The 15364-nt window shown below is 39.8% G+C and overlaps 1 protein-coding gene across 4 annotated transcripts in view; it reads right to left on the bottom strand.

The window, feature by feature from the left end:
• The window catches only part of LOC135564800 (NLR family CARD domain-containing protein 3-like), a 152043-nt gene that overhangs the window by 22048 nt on the left and 114631 nt on the right, over window positions 1-15364 (bottom strand). For 2 of the 4 annotated variants that reach the window (XM_065010857.1, XM_065010858.1), the window contains exon 2: window positions 13584-13772. The exons of the other annotated variants lie outside the window; for them this stretch is intronic. In XM_065010857.1, coding sequence (XP_064866929.1) covers window positions 13584-13756 — 173 coding nt within the window. In that variant the 5' untranslated portion in view covers window positions 13757-13772. The remainder of the gene's footprint in view (window positions 1-13583; window positions 13773-15364) is intronic. 4 annotated transcript variants of the gene reach the window in all.

The raw sequence follows: 15364 nt of genomic DNA on the forward strand, positions 1-15364 counted from the left end.
GGAGGGGTTAAACACTAAAGTCCATCTAGTGAAGAGAGGAGGGGTTAAACACTAAAGTTACCGTCCATCTAGTGAAGAGAGGAGGGGTTAAACACTAAAGTTACCGTCCATCTAGTGAAGAGAGGAGGGGTTAAACACTAAAGTTACCGTCCATCTAGTGAAGAGAGGAGGGGTTAAACACTAAAGTTACCGTCCATCTAGTGAAGAGAGGAGGGGTTAAACACTAAAGTTACCGTCCATCTAGTGAAGAGAGGAGGGGTTAAACACTAAAGTTACCGTCCATCTAGTGAAGAGAGGAGGGGTTAAACACTAAAGTTACCGTCCATCTAGTGAAGAGAGGAGGGGTTAAACACTAAAGTTACTGTCCATCTAGTGAAGAGAAAAGGGGTTAAACACTAAAGTTACCGTCCATCTAGTGAAGAGAGGAGGGGTTAAACACTAAAGTTACCGTCCATCTAGTAAAGAGAGGAGGGGTTAAACACTAAAGTTACCGTCCATCTAGTAAAGAGAGGAGGGTTAAACACTAAAGTTACAGTCCATCTAGTGAAGAGAGGAGGGGTTAAACACTAAAGTTACCGTCCATCTAGTGAAGAGAGGAGGGGTTAAACACTAAAGTTACCGTCCATCTAGTGAAGAGAGGAGGGGTTAAACACTAAAGTTACTGTCCATCTAGTGAAGAGAGGAGGGGTTAAACACTAAAGTCCATCTAGTGAAGAGAGGAGGGGTTAAACACTAAAGTTACTGTCCATCTAGTGAAGAGAGGAGGGGTTAAACACTAAAGTTACTGTCCATCTAGTGAAGAGAGGAGGGGTTAAACACTAAAGTCCATCTAGTGAAGAGAGGAGGGGTTAAACTGTCCATCTAGTGAAGAGAGGAGGGGTTAAACACTAAAAGTCCATCTAGTGAAGAGAGGAGGGGTTTAAAATCTAGTGAAGAGAGGAGGGGTTAAACACTAAAGTTACCGTCCATCTAGTGAAGAGAGGAGGGGTTAAACACTAAAGTTACCGTCCATCTAGTGAAGAGAGGAGGGGTTAAACACTAAAGTTACCGTCCATCTAGTGAAGAGAGGAGGGGTTAAACACTAAAGGGGTTAAACACTAAAGTTACCGTCCATCTAGTGAAGAGAGGAGGGGTTAAACACTAAAGTTACCGTCCATCTAGTGAAGAGAGGAGGGGTTAAACACTAAAGTTACTGTCCATCTAGTGAAGAGAGGAGGGGTTAAACACTAAAGTTACTGTCCATCTAGTGAAGAGAGGAGGGGTTAAACACTAAAACTGTCCATCTAGTGAAGAGAGGAGGGGTTAAACACTAAAGTCCATCTAGTGAAGAGAGGAGGGGTTAAACACTAAAGTTACTGTCCATCTAGTGAAGAGAGGAGGGGTTAAACACTAAAGTCCATCTAGTGAAGAGAGGAGGGGTTAAACACTAAAGTCCATCTAGTGAAGAGAGGAGGGGTTAAACACTAAAGTTACCGTCCATCTAGTGAAGAGAGGAGGGGTTAAACACTAAAGTTACCGTCCATCTAGTGAAGAGAGGAGGGGTTAAACACTAAAGTTACCGTCCATCTAGTGAAGAGAAAAGGGGTTAAACACTAAAGTTACCGCATCTAGTGAAGAGAGGAGGGGTTAAACACTAAAGTTAGTCCATCTAGTGAAGAGAGGAGGGTTAAACACTAAAGTTACCGTCCATCTAGTGAAGAGAAAAGGGGTTAAACACTAAAGTTACTGTCCATCTAGTGAAGAGAGGAGGGGTTAAACACTAAAGTTACCGTCCATCTAGTGAAGAGAGGAGGGGTTAAACACTAAAGTTACTGTCCATCTAGTGAAGAGAGGAGGGGTTAAACACTAAAGTTACCGTCCATCTAGTGAAGAGAGGAGGGGTTAAACACTAAAGTTACCGTCCATCTAGTGAAGAGAGGAGGGGTTAAACACTAAAGTTACCGTCCATCTAGTGAAGAGAGGAGGGGTTAAACACTAAAGTCCATCTAGGTAGAGTGAGGAGGAGTTAAACACTAAAGTTACCGTCCATCTAGTGAAGAGAAAAGGGGTTAAACACTAAAGTTACTGTCCATCTAGTGAAGAGAGGAGGGGTTAAACACTCAAGTTACCGTCCATCTAGTGAAGAGAGGAGGGGTTAAACACTAAAGTTACTGTCCATCTAGTGAAGAGAGGAGGGGTTAAACACTAAAGTTACCGTCCATCTAGTGAAGAGAGGAGGGGTTAAACACTAAAGTTACCGTCCATCTAGTGAAGAGAGGAGGGGTTAAACACTAAAGTTACCGTCCATCTAGTGAAGAGAGGAGGGGTTAAACACTAAAGTTACCGTCCATCTAGTGAAGAGAGGAGGGGTTAAACACTAAAGTTACCGTCCATCTAGTGAAGAGAGGAGGGGTTAAACACTAAAGTTACCGTCCATCTAGTGAAGAGAGGAGGGGTTAAACACTAAAGTCCATCTAGTGAAGAGAGGAGGGGTTAAACACTAAAGTTACCGTCCATCTAGTGAAGAGAGGAGGGGTTAAACACTAAAGTTACTGTCCATCTAGTGAAGAGAAAAGGGGTTAAACACTAAAGTTACCGTCCATCTAGTGAAGAGAGGAGGGGTTAAACACTAAAGTTACCGTCCATCTAGTAAAGAGAGGAGGGGTTAAACACTAAAGTTACCGTCCATCTAGTAAAGAGAGGAGGGTTAAACACTAAAGTTACAGTCCATCTAGTGAAGAGAGGAGGGGTTAAACACTAAAGTTACCGTCCATCTAGTGAAGAGAGGAGGGGTTAAACACTAAAGTTACCGTCCATCTAGTGAAGAGAGGAGGGGTTAAACACTAAAGTTACTGTCCATCTAGTGAAGAGAGGAGGGGTTTAAAGTCCATCTAGTGAAGAGAGGAGGGGTTAAACACTAAAGTTACTGTCCATCTAGTGAAGAGAGGAGGGGTTTAAACTGTCCATCTAGTGAAGAGAGGAGGGGTTAAACACTAAAGTCCATCTAGTGAAGAGAGGAGGGGTTAAACACTAAAGTTACTGTCCATCTAGTGAAGAGAGGAGGGGTTAAACACTAAAGTTCCATCCATCTAGTGAAGAGAGGAGGTTAAACACTAAAGTCCATCTAGTGAAGAGAGGAGGGGTTAAACACTAAAGTTACCGTCCATCTAGTGAAGAGAGGAGGGGTTAAACACTAAAGTTACCGTCCATCTAGTGAGAGGAGAGTTACCGTCCATCTAGTGAAGAGAGGAGGGGTTAAACACTAAAGTTACCGTCCATCTAGTGAAGAGAGGAGGGGTTAAACACTAAAGTTACTGTCCATCTAGTGAAGAGAGGAGGGGTTAAACACTAAAGTCCATCTAGTGAAGAGAGGAGGGGTTAAACACTAAAGTTACTGTCCATCTAGTGAAGAGAGGAGGGGTTAAACACTAAAGTCCATCTAGTGAAGAGAGGAGGGGTTAAACACTAAAGTCCATCTAGTGAAGAGAGGAGGGGTTAAACACTAAAGTTACCGTCCATCTAGTGAAGAGAGGAGGGGTTAAACACTAAAGTTACCGTCCATCTAGTGAAGAGAAAAGGGGTTAAACACTAAAGTTACCGTCCATCTAGTGAAGAGAGGAGGGGTTAAACACTAAAGTTACCGTCCATCTAGTGAAGAGAGGAGGGTTAAACACTAAAGTTACCGTCCATCTAGTGAAGAGAAAAGGGGTTAAACACTAAAGTTACTGTCCATCTAGTGAAGAGAGGAGGGGTTAAACACTCAAGTTACCGTCCATCTAGTGAAGAGAGGAGGGGTTAAACACTAAAGTTACTGTCCATCTAGTGAAGAGAGGAGGGGTTAAACACTAAAGTTACCGTCCATCTAGTGTAGAGAGGAGGGGTTAAACACTAAAGTTACCGTCCATCTAGTGAAGAGAGGAGGGGTTAAACACTAAAGTTACTGTCCATCTAGTGAAGAGAGGAGGGGTTAAACACTAAAGTCCATCTAGTGTAGAGAGGAGGAGTTAAACACTAAAGTTACCGTCCATCTAGTGAAGAGAAAAGGGGTTAAACACTAAAGTTACTGTCCATCTAGTGAAGAGAGGAGGGGTTAAACACTCAAGTTACCGTCCATCTAGTGAAGAGAGGAGGGGTTAAACACTAAAGTTACTGTCCATCTAGTGAAGAGAGGAGGGGTTAAACACTAAAGTTACCGTCCATCTAGTGAAGAGAGGAGGGGTTAAACACTAAAGTTACCGTCCATCTAGTGAAGAGAGGAGGGGTTAAACACTAAAGTTACCGTCCATCTAGTGAAGAGAGGAGGGGTTAAACACTAAAGTTACCGTCCATCTAGTGAAGAGAGGAGGGGTTAAACACTAAAGTTACCGTCCATCTAGTGAAGAGAGGAGGGGTTAAACACTAAAGTTACCGTCCATCTAGTGTAGAGAGGAGGGGTTAAACACTAAAGTTACCGTCCATCTAGTGAAGAGAAAAGGGGTTAAACACTAAAGTTACTGTCCATCTAGTGAAGAGAGGAGGGGTTAAACACTCAAGTTACCGTCCATCTAGTGAAGAGAGGAGGGGTTAAACACTAAAGTTACCGTCCATCTAGTGTAGAGAGGAGGGGTTAAACACTAAAGTTACCGTCCATCTAGTGAAGAGAAAAGGGGTTAAACACTAAAGTTACTGTCCATCTAGTGAAGAGAGGAGGGGTTAAACACTCAAGTTACCGTCCATCTAGTGAAGAGAGGAGGGGTTAAACACTAAAGTTACTGTCCATCTAGTGAAGAGAGGAGGGGTTAAACACTAAAGTTACCGTCCATCTAGTGTAGAGAGGAGGGGTTAAACACTAAAGTTACCGTCCATCTAGTGAAGAGAGGAGGGGTTAAACACTAAAGTTACCGTCCATCTAGTGAAGAGAGGAGGGGTTAAACACTAAAGTCCATCTAGTGTAGAGAGGAGGAGTTAAACACTAAAGTTACCGTCCATCTAGTGAAGAGAGGAGGGGTTAAACACTAAAGTTACTGTCCATCTAGTGAAGAGAGGAGGGGTTAAACACTAAAGTTAGCGTCCATCTAGTGAAGAGAGGAGGGGTTAAACACTAAAGTTACCGTCCATCTAGTGAAGAGAGGAGGGGTTAAACACTAAAGTCCATCTAGTGTAGAGAGGAGGGGTTAAACACTAAAGTTACCGTCCATCTAGTGAAGAGAGGAGGGGTTAAACACTAAAGTCCATCTAGTGAAGAGAGGAGGGGTTTAACACTAAAGTTACCGTCCATCTAGTGAAGAGAGGAGGGGTTAAACACTAAAGTTACCCTCCATCTAGTGAAGAGAGGAGGGGTTAAGAACAGAGCAGAAGAGACATGTTTGCTGGGTTGGGGCGGGTTGGAGCGAGCCGGTCGCATCCGCGCTTCGGTCTGCAGGTTGTATAACTTTTCATTACATTTCATTACATTTCATTATAGTACAACGGTCTGATTTGTCTAATCTTAGCAATTTCTTCTTAGCTAGCTACATAGTCGTCGTTGTATCAAAGATAATTGCGTAATTATCGTATTTCGTCGTCTCCTATCTGCCCAACACGTTCACCGTCTACCGTAGCACTGTAGTAACTATCACACTCAACTGAACGACTTGATTAGTGTAGTGTTAGCTAGCTACATATTTGTCTTTGCTGTCTTCGTATCCAAGATAATTGTGTAGTTAGAGTGTGTAGTCTTAGAGTGATTATCTTAATTTACCGAGGTTAGCTAGCCAGCTAGCCAGCTATTTTGTCGTCCTTAACGTAGGAGACACTCCTAGCTAGCCAATAGCCAGCCAACGTCTACTGAATAGAACTTTCGCATTCGGTCGCATTCCGCTTCGCTCCACAGGTAGTATCATATTTCATTTCATTTCATTACAGTCCCAACGGTGTGATTTGTTTGATCGTAGCTAGCTACATAGCTAGCTACATAGCCGTCTTTGTTTCAAAGATAATTGTGTAGTCTAGAGCGATTTTCTAGGTTAGCTAGCCAGCTATTGTCGTTCTCCTAACGCAACGTAACGTAACCAACACTGCTAGCTAGCCAGCTTGCCCCGAAAAGCAGCATTGTAGAAACTTCACACACTCAACGGAACGACTTGATTAGGGTAGTGTCAACAACGCAGCTAGCCTACCTCAGCAGTACTGTATCATTTTAATCATTTTAGTCAATTAGATTCTTGCTACGTAAGCTTAACTTTCTGAACATTCGAGACGTGTAGTCCACTTGTCATTCCAATCTCCTCTGCATTAGCGTAGCCTCTTCTCTAGCCTGTCAACTATGTGTCTGTCTATCCCTGTTCTCTCCTCTCTGCACAGACCATACAAACGCTCCACACCGCATGGCCGCGGCCACCCTAATCTGGTGGTCCCAGCGCGCACGACCCACGTGGAGTTCCAGGTCTCCGGTAGCCTCTGGAACTGCCGATCTGCGGCCAACAAGGCAGAGTTCATCTCAGCCTATGCCTCCCTCCAGTCCCTCGACTTCTTGGCTCTGACGGAAACATGGATCACCACAGACAACACCGCTACTCCTACTGCTCTCTCTTCGTCCGCCCACGTGCTCTCGCACACCCCGAGAGCTTCTGGTCAGCGGGGTGGTGGCACCGGGATCCTCATCTCTCCCAAGTGGTCATTCTCTCTTTCTCCCCTTACCCATCTGTCTATCGCCTCCTTTGAATTCCATGCTGTCACAGTTACCAGCCCTTTCAAGCTTAACATCCTTATCATTTATCGCCCTCCAGGTTCCCTCGGAGAGTTCATCAATGAGCTTGATGCCTTGATAAGCTCCTTTCCTGAGGACGGCTCACCTCTCACAGTTCTGGGCGACTTTAACCTCCCCACGTCTACCTTTGACTCATTCCTCTCTGCCTCCTTCTTTCCACTCCTCTCCTCTTTTGACCTCACCCTCTCACCTTCCCCCCTACTCACAAGGCAGGCAATACGCTCGACCTCATCTTTACTAGATGCTGTTCCTCCACTAACCTCATTGCAACTCCCCTCCAAGTCTCCGACCACTACCTTGTATCCTTTTCCCTCTCGCTCTCATCCAACACTTCCCACACTGCCCCTACTCGGATGGTATCGCGCCGTCCCAACCTTCGCTCTCTCTCCCCCGCTACTCTCTCCTCTTCCATCCTATCATCTCTTCCCTCTGCTCAAACCTTCTGCAACCTATCTCCTGATTCTGCCTCCTCAACCCTCCTCTCCTCCCTTTCTGCATCCTTTGACTCTCTATGTCCCCTATCCTCCAGGCCGGCTCGGTCCTCCCCCTCCCGCTCCGTGGCTCGACGACTCATTGCGAGCTCACAGAACAGGGCTCCGGGCAGCCGAGCGGAAATGGAGGAAAACTCGCCTCCCTGCGGACCTGGCATCCTTTCACTCCCTCCTCTCTACATTTTCCTCCTCTGTCTCTGCTGCTAAAGCCACTTTCTACCACTCTAAATTCCAAGCATCTGCCTCTAACCCTAGGAAGCTCTTTGCCACCTTCTCCTCCCTCTTGAATCCTCCTCCCCCTCCCCCCCTCCTCCCTCTCTGCAGATGACTTCGTCAACCATTTTGAAAAGAAGGTCGACGACATCCGATCCTCGTTTGCTAAGTCAAACGACACCGCTGGTTCTGCTCACACTGCCCTACCCTGTGCTCTGACCTCTTTCTCCCCTCTCTCTCCAGATGACATCTCGCGTCTTGTGACGGCCGGCCGCCCAACAACCTGCCCGCTTGACCCTATCCCCTCCTCTCTTCTCCAGACCATCTCCGGTGACCTTCTCCCTTACCTCACCTCGCTCATCAACTCATCCCTGACCGCTGGCTACGTCCCTCCCGTCTTCAAGAGAGCGAGAGTTGCACCCCTTCTGAAAAAACCTACACTCGATCCCTCCGATGTCAACAACTACAGACCAGTATCCCTTCTTTCTTTTCTCTCCAAAACTCTTGAACGTGCCGTCCTTGGCCAGCTCTCCCGCTATCTCTCTCAGAATGACCTTCTTGATCCAAATCAGTCAGGTTTCAAGACTAGTCATTCAACTGAGACTGCTCTTCTCTGTATCACGGAGGCGCTCCGCACTGCTAAAGCTAACTCTCTCTCCTCTGCTCTCATCCTTCTAGACCTATCGGCTGCCTTCGATACTGTGAACCATCAGATCCTCCTCTCCACCCTCTCCGAGTTGGGCATCTCCGGCGCGGCCCACGCTTGGATTGCGTCCTACCTGACAGGTCGCTCCTACCAGGTGGCGTGGCGAGAATCCGTCTCCTCACCACGTGCTCTCACCACTGGTGTCCCCCAGGGCTCTGTTCTAGGCCCTCTCCTATTCTCGCTATACACCAAGTCACTTGGCTCTGTCATAACCTCACATGGTCTCTCCTATCATTGCTATGCAGACGACACACAATTAATCTTCTCCTTTCCCCCTTCTGACGACCAGGTGGCGAATCGCATCTCTGCATGTCTGGCAGACATATCAGTGTGGATGACGGATCATCACCTCAAGCTGAACCTCGGCAAGACGGAGCTGCTCTTCCTCCCGGGGAAGGACTGCCCGTTCCATGATCTCGCCATCACGGTTGACAACTCCATTGTGTCCTCGTCCCAGAGCGCTAAGAACCTTGGCGTGATCCTGGACAACACCCTGTCGTTCTCAAATAACATCAAGGCGGTGGCCCGTTCCTGTAGGATCATGCTCTACAACATCCGCAGAGTACGACCCTGCCTCACACAGGAAGCGGCGCAGGTCCTAATCCAGGCACTTGTCATCTCCCGTCTGGATTACTGCAACTCGCTGTTGGCTGGGCTCCCTGCCTGTGCCATTAAACCCCTACAACTCATCCAGAACGCCGCAGCCCGTCTGGTGTTCAACCTTCCCAAGTTCTCTCACGTCACCCCGCTCCTCCGCTCTCTCCACTGGCTTCCAGTTGAAGCTCGCATCCGCTACAAGACCATGGTGCTTGCCTACGGAGCTGTGAGGGGAACGGCACCTCAGTACCTCCAGGCTCTGATCAGGCCCTACACCCAAACAAGGGCACTGCGTTCATCCACCTCTGGCCTGCTCGCCTCCCTACCACTGAGGAAGTACAGTTCCCGCTCAGCCCAGTCAAAACTGTTCGCTGCTCTGGCCCCCCAATGGTGGAACAAACTCCCTCACGACGCCAGGACAGCGGAGTCAATCACCACCTTCCGGAGACACCTGAAACCCCACCTCTTTAAGGAATACCTAGGATAGGATAAAGTAATCCTTCTCACCCCCCCCCTTAAAAGACCTAGATGCACTATTGTAAAGTGGCTGTTCCACTGGATGTCATAAGGTGAAAGCACCAATTTGTAAGTCGCTCTGGATAAGAGCGTCTGCTAAATGACTTAAATGTAATGTAAATGCTGTAAGTAATGGTCAACGTTGTATGGTAATGTAATGTATGTATTGTATTGTATTGTATTGTATTGTAATGTAATGTATTGTATTGTATTGTATTGTATGTATGTATTGTAATGTAATGTATGTATTGTATTGTATTGTATGTATGTATTGTATTGTAATGTATTGTATTGTATTGTAATGTATGTAATGTAATGTATGTAATGTAATGTAATGTATGTAATGTATGTATTGTATTGTATTGTAATGTATTGTATTGTATTGTAATGTATGTATTGTATTGTAATATATTGTATTGTAATGTATTGTAATGTATGTAATGTATTGTATTGTAATGTATGTATTGTATTGTATTGTAATGTATGTATGTATTGTATTGTATTGTAATGTATTGTAATGTATTGTAATGTATTGTATTGTATTGTATGTATTGTATTGTATTGTATTGTATTGTATTGTATTGTATGTAATGTATTGTATTGTAATGTAATGTATGTATTGTAATGTAATGTATGTATTGTAATGTATTGTAATGTATTGTAATGTAATGTATGTATTGTAATGTAATGTATGTATTGTAATGTAATGTATGTATTGTAATGTATTGTAATGTAATGTATGTATTGTAATGTATGTATGTATTGTAATGTATTGTAATGTATGTATGTATGTAATGTAATGTATTGTATTGTAATGTATGTATTGTAATGTAATGTATGTATTGTAATGTATTGTAATGTATTGTAATGTATTGTAATGTATGTATTGTAATGTATTGTATTGTATTGTAATGTATTGTATTGTATTGTAATGTATTGTAATGTATGTATTGTAATGTATTGTAATGTATGTATTGTAATGTATTGTAATGTATGTATTGTAATGTATTGTAATGTATTGTAATGTATTGTATTGTAATGTATTGTATTGTAATGTATTGTAATGTATTGTAATGTATTGTAATGTAATGTATTGTAATGTATTGTAATGTATGTATTGTATTGTAATGTAATGTATTGTAATGTATTGTAATGTATTGTAATGTATTGTATTGTAATGTATTGTATTGTAATGTATTGTAATGTATTGTAATGTAATGTATTGTAATGTATTGTAATGTATGTATTGTAATGTATTGTATTGTATTGTAATGTATTGTAATGTATTGTAATGTAATGTATTGTAATGTAATGTAATGTATGTATTGTAATGTATTGTAATGTATTGTATTGTAATGTAATGTATTGTAATGTATTGTATTGTAATGTATTGTATTGTAATGTAATGTATGTATTGTAATGTATTGTAATGTATTGTAATGTATTGTATTGTAATGTAATGTATGTATTGTAATGTATTGTAATGTATTGTATTGTATTGTAATGTATTGTAATATATTGTATTGTAATGTATTGTAATGTATGTAATGTATTGTATTGTAATGTATGTATTGTATTGTATTGTATTGTAATGTATGTATTGTATTGTAATGTATTGTAATGTATTGTATTGTATTGTATGTATTGTATTGTAATGTATGTATTGTATTGTATTGTATTGTATGTAATGTATTGTAATGTAATGTATGTATTGTAATGTATGTATTGTAATGTATTGTAATGTATTGTAATGTATGTATTGTAATGTATTGTATTGTAATGTATTGTAATGTACGTATTGTAATGTATGTATTGTAATGTATTGTAATGTATGTATTGTAATGTATTGTATTGTAATGTATTGTATTGTAATGTATTGTAATGTATTGTAATGTATGTATTGTAATGTATTGTATTGTATTGTAATGTATTGTAATGTAATGTATTGTATTGTAATGTATTGTAATGTAATGTAATGTAATGTATGTATTGTAATGTATTGTATTGTATTGTAATGTATTGTAATGTATTGTATTGTATTGTATTGTATTGTAATGTATTGTAATGTATTGTAATGTAATGTATTTTAATGTAATGTGTATTGTAATGTATTGTAATGTATTGTATTGTAATGTAATGTATGTATTGTAAAGTATTGTAATGTATTGTAATGTATTGTAATGTATTGTATTGTAATGTAATGTATGTATTGTAATGTATTGTAATGTATTGTATGGTAATGTATTGTATTATATTGTATTGTAATGTATTGTAATGTATTGTATTGTAATGTATTGTATTGTATTGTAATGTATTGTAATGTATTGTAATGTATTGTATTGTAATGTATTGTAATGTATTGTAATGTAATGTATTGTAATGTATTGTATTGTAATGTATTGTAATGTAATGTAATGTAATGTAATGTAATGTAATGTAATGTATTGTATGTAATGTATTGTAATGTAATGTAATGTAATGTATTGTAATGTATTGTAATGTATTGTAATGTATTGTATTGTAATGTAATGTATTGTAATGTAATGTATTGTAATGTATTGTAATGTAATGTATGTATTGTATGTATTGTAATGTATTGTATTGTAATGTATTGTATTGTAATGTAATGTATTGTAATGTATTGTAATGTATTGTATTGTAATGTATTGTATTGTAATGTATGTATTGTAATGTAATGTATTGTATTGTATTGTATTGTAATGTAATGTATTGTATTGTAATGTAATGTATGTATTGTAATGTAATGTAATGTAATGTATTGTATTGTAATGTATTGTAATGTATTGTATTGTATTGTAATGTAATGTATGTATTGTAATGTATTGTAATGTATTGTAATGTATGTATTGTAATGTAATGTAATGTAATGTATTGTATTGTAATGTATGTATTGTAATGTATTGTAATGTATTGTATTGTAATGTAATGTATGTATTGTAATGTATTGTATTGTAATGTATTGTAATGTATTGTAATGTATGTATTGTAATGCCAGAGTTGACGTGGACCATCGTTCAAACAAAGAGATGCCTCCCTGACCACCAGTGTGTTTGGATATAATGCAGATCAATTCAGTGAAGAAGAACCTCTAGAGTTCTGACCAATATATATTCTATATATACTGTATACTCAGACACTTCCTAACCTCCTATAAAGGGTTCTATATATATTATATATATACTGTATACTCAGACACTTCCTTACCTCCTATAAAGGGTTCTATATATATTCTATATATACTGTATAGTCAGACACTTTGTCACGCCTTGGTCTTAGTATTTTGTGTTTTCTTTATTTATTTGGTCAGGCCAGGGTGTGACATGGGTTTATTTTGTGGTGTGTTTTTGTATTGGGGTTTTAGTAGGTATCGGGATTGTGGCTGAGTAGGGTTGTCTAGGAAAGTCTATGGTTGCCTGAGGAGGTTCTTAATCAGAGGCAGGTGATTATCGTTGTCTCTGATTGGGAACCATATTTAGGCAGCCATATTCTTTGAGTGTTTTGTGGGTGATTGTTCCTGTCTTTGTGTTTGCATCAGATAGGGCTGTTTCGGTTTTCACATTTCATTATTTTCTATTTTCTTCATGTATAGTTTTTTCCTTCATTAAAATATCATGAATCATCATCACGCTGCATTTTGGTCCGACTCTCCTTCACCACAAGAGAACCGTTACACACTTCCTAACCTCTTATAAAGGGTTCTATATATATTCTATATATACTGTATACTCTGACACTTCCTAACCTCCTATAAAGGGTTCTATATATATTCTATATATACTGTATACTCAGACACTTCCTAACCTCCTATAAAGGGTTCTATATATATTCTATATATACTGTATACTCTGACACTTCCTAACCTCCTATAAAGGGTTCTATATATATTCTATATATACTGTATACTCAGACACTTCCTAACCTCCTATAAAGGGTTCTATATAGAACTTTAGTGGTTCTGTATATTGTAGGAAGATTAAACCCTTTTTGGTTTCAACAGGAGTGAAGAGTGTGTTGATATAACGGATATATTGTCAGAATTCAGCTTGTAACAAACGATCAGAATAAACACTATAAAGTTATGCTGCCAACATATTAGATAATAATTAAGAGGCTAAATGATTGTGTCATGATAACATTTTATAGAGGTGTGTGTGTGTGTGTCTGTGTGTGTGTGTCTGTGTGTCTGTGTGTGTGAATTAAAATCTATGAATTAAAATCTTTTAACAACAATATTTTACAGATAAGGTTCCCCTGAGCAATACTGTCTGATAAATAACAAATGTGAAAAAATGGTGGAAACACGTTTTAGAAACAAACAACATTGTAATCTCACCTCTTAGCTTTGGTGTCATGTTCCCTAGAGAGTCTCATTTTAGAGGCAGGGTCCCCCTCCTCTCTCTCCTCAGAGAGACTCATTTTAGAGGCAGGGTCCCCCTCCTCTCTCTCCTCAGAGAGACTCATTTTAGAGGCAGGGCCCCCCTTCTTTCTCGCTCCAGAGAGACTCATTTTAGAGAACTGTCCCCTAAACAGAGATCCAACATGTTGGTTGTGGTTAACACAGTGACAACTAAACAGAGATCCAACATGTTAGTTGTGGTTAACACAGTGACAACTAAAACAGAGATCCAACATGTTGGTTGTGGTTAACACAGTGACAACTAACCAGAGATCCAGCATGTTGGTTGTGGTTAACACAGTGACAACTAAACAGAGATCCAGCATGTTGGTTGTGGTTAACACAGTGACAACTAAACAGAGATCCAACATGTTGGTTGTGGTTAACACAGTGACAACTAAAACAGAGATCCAACATGTTGGTTGTGGTTAACACAGTGACAACTAACCAGAGATCCAGCATGTTGGTTGTGGTTAACACAGTGACAACTAAACAGAGATCCAACATGTTGGTTGTGGTTAACACAGTGACAACTAAACAGAGATCCAACATGTTTGTTGTGGTTAACACAGTGACAACTAAACAGAGATCCAACATGTTGGTTGTGGTTAACACAGTATTTCTTGAAGGTCATATGTTCTCTTTTATTCATTATCTCTTAGAGATAAAACATTTACTAACAGACACATCCAAACAGTCAGGTGATTTAATGCATCACATGAAAATGTAGTCGTGATTTATATTGTTCACCTTTTGTCCATAATAATATAATATAATATTAATTATAATGTCTCACTTTCTCTTTTATTAATTTCTCTCATTCTAGTGTGTTGCTTTGTTCAACAGGTATGATATTATTATGATGTTACTGAATTCAGTTCATAATATTAATGTTAAGAAAAGTATGTTCAGTGGTTTCATACCAAATTACACAGGAAGCAGGAGCTCATTGGAATTTAGAAAACAACAAATGTTCTGATATTCTGAATGTGACTTGACTAGACCCAGTTAGCTATATGAACAACATGTTATTGAATGTGACTTGACTACACCCAGTTAGCTATATGAACAACATGTTATTGAATGTGACTTGACTAAACCCAGTTAGCTATATGAACAACATGTTATTGAATGTGACTTGACTACACCCAGTTAGCTATATGAACAACATGTTATTGAATGTGACTTGACTACACCCAGTTAGCTATATGAACAACATGTTATTGAATGTGACTTGACTACACCCAGTTAGCTATATGAACAACATGTTATTGAATGTGACTTGACTACACCCAGTTAGCTATATGAACAACATGTTATTGAATGTGACTTGACTACACCCAGTTAGCTATATGAACAACATGTTATTGAATGTGACTTGACTACACCCAGTTAGCTATATGAACAACATGTTATTGAATGTGACTTGACTACACCCAGTTTGCTATATGAACAACATGTTATTGAATGTGACTTGACTACACCCAGTTAGCTATATGAACAACATGTTATAATGTGACTTGACTACACCCAGTTAGCTATATGAACAACATGTTATTGAATGTGACTTGACTACACCCAGTTAGCGCCATTTTGTATGATTGAACTGTCACGTAGCTGTCCCAGGTGAAATGGACTGTTACATCTGAGTGTTTTACTGTCATTCACTATACTAAAATAACACCAGACATTTAATTTCTCTACACACTTTACAATAA

Source organism: Oncorhynchus nerka, linkage group LG26 (genome assembly GCF_034236695.1).
Source record: "Oncorhynchus nerka isolate Pitt River linkage group LG26, Oner_Uvic_2.0, whole genome shotgun sequence".
Taxonomy (NCBI): domain Eukaryota; kingdom Metazoa; phylum Chordata; class Actinopteri; order Salmoniformes; family Salmonidae; genus Oncorhynchus; species Oncorhynchus nerka.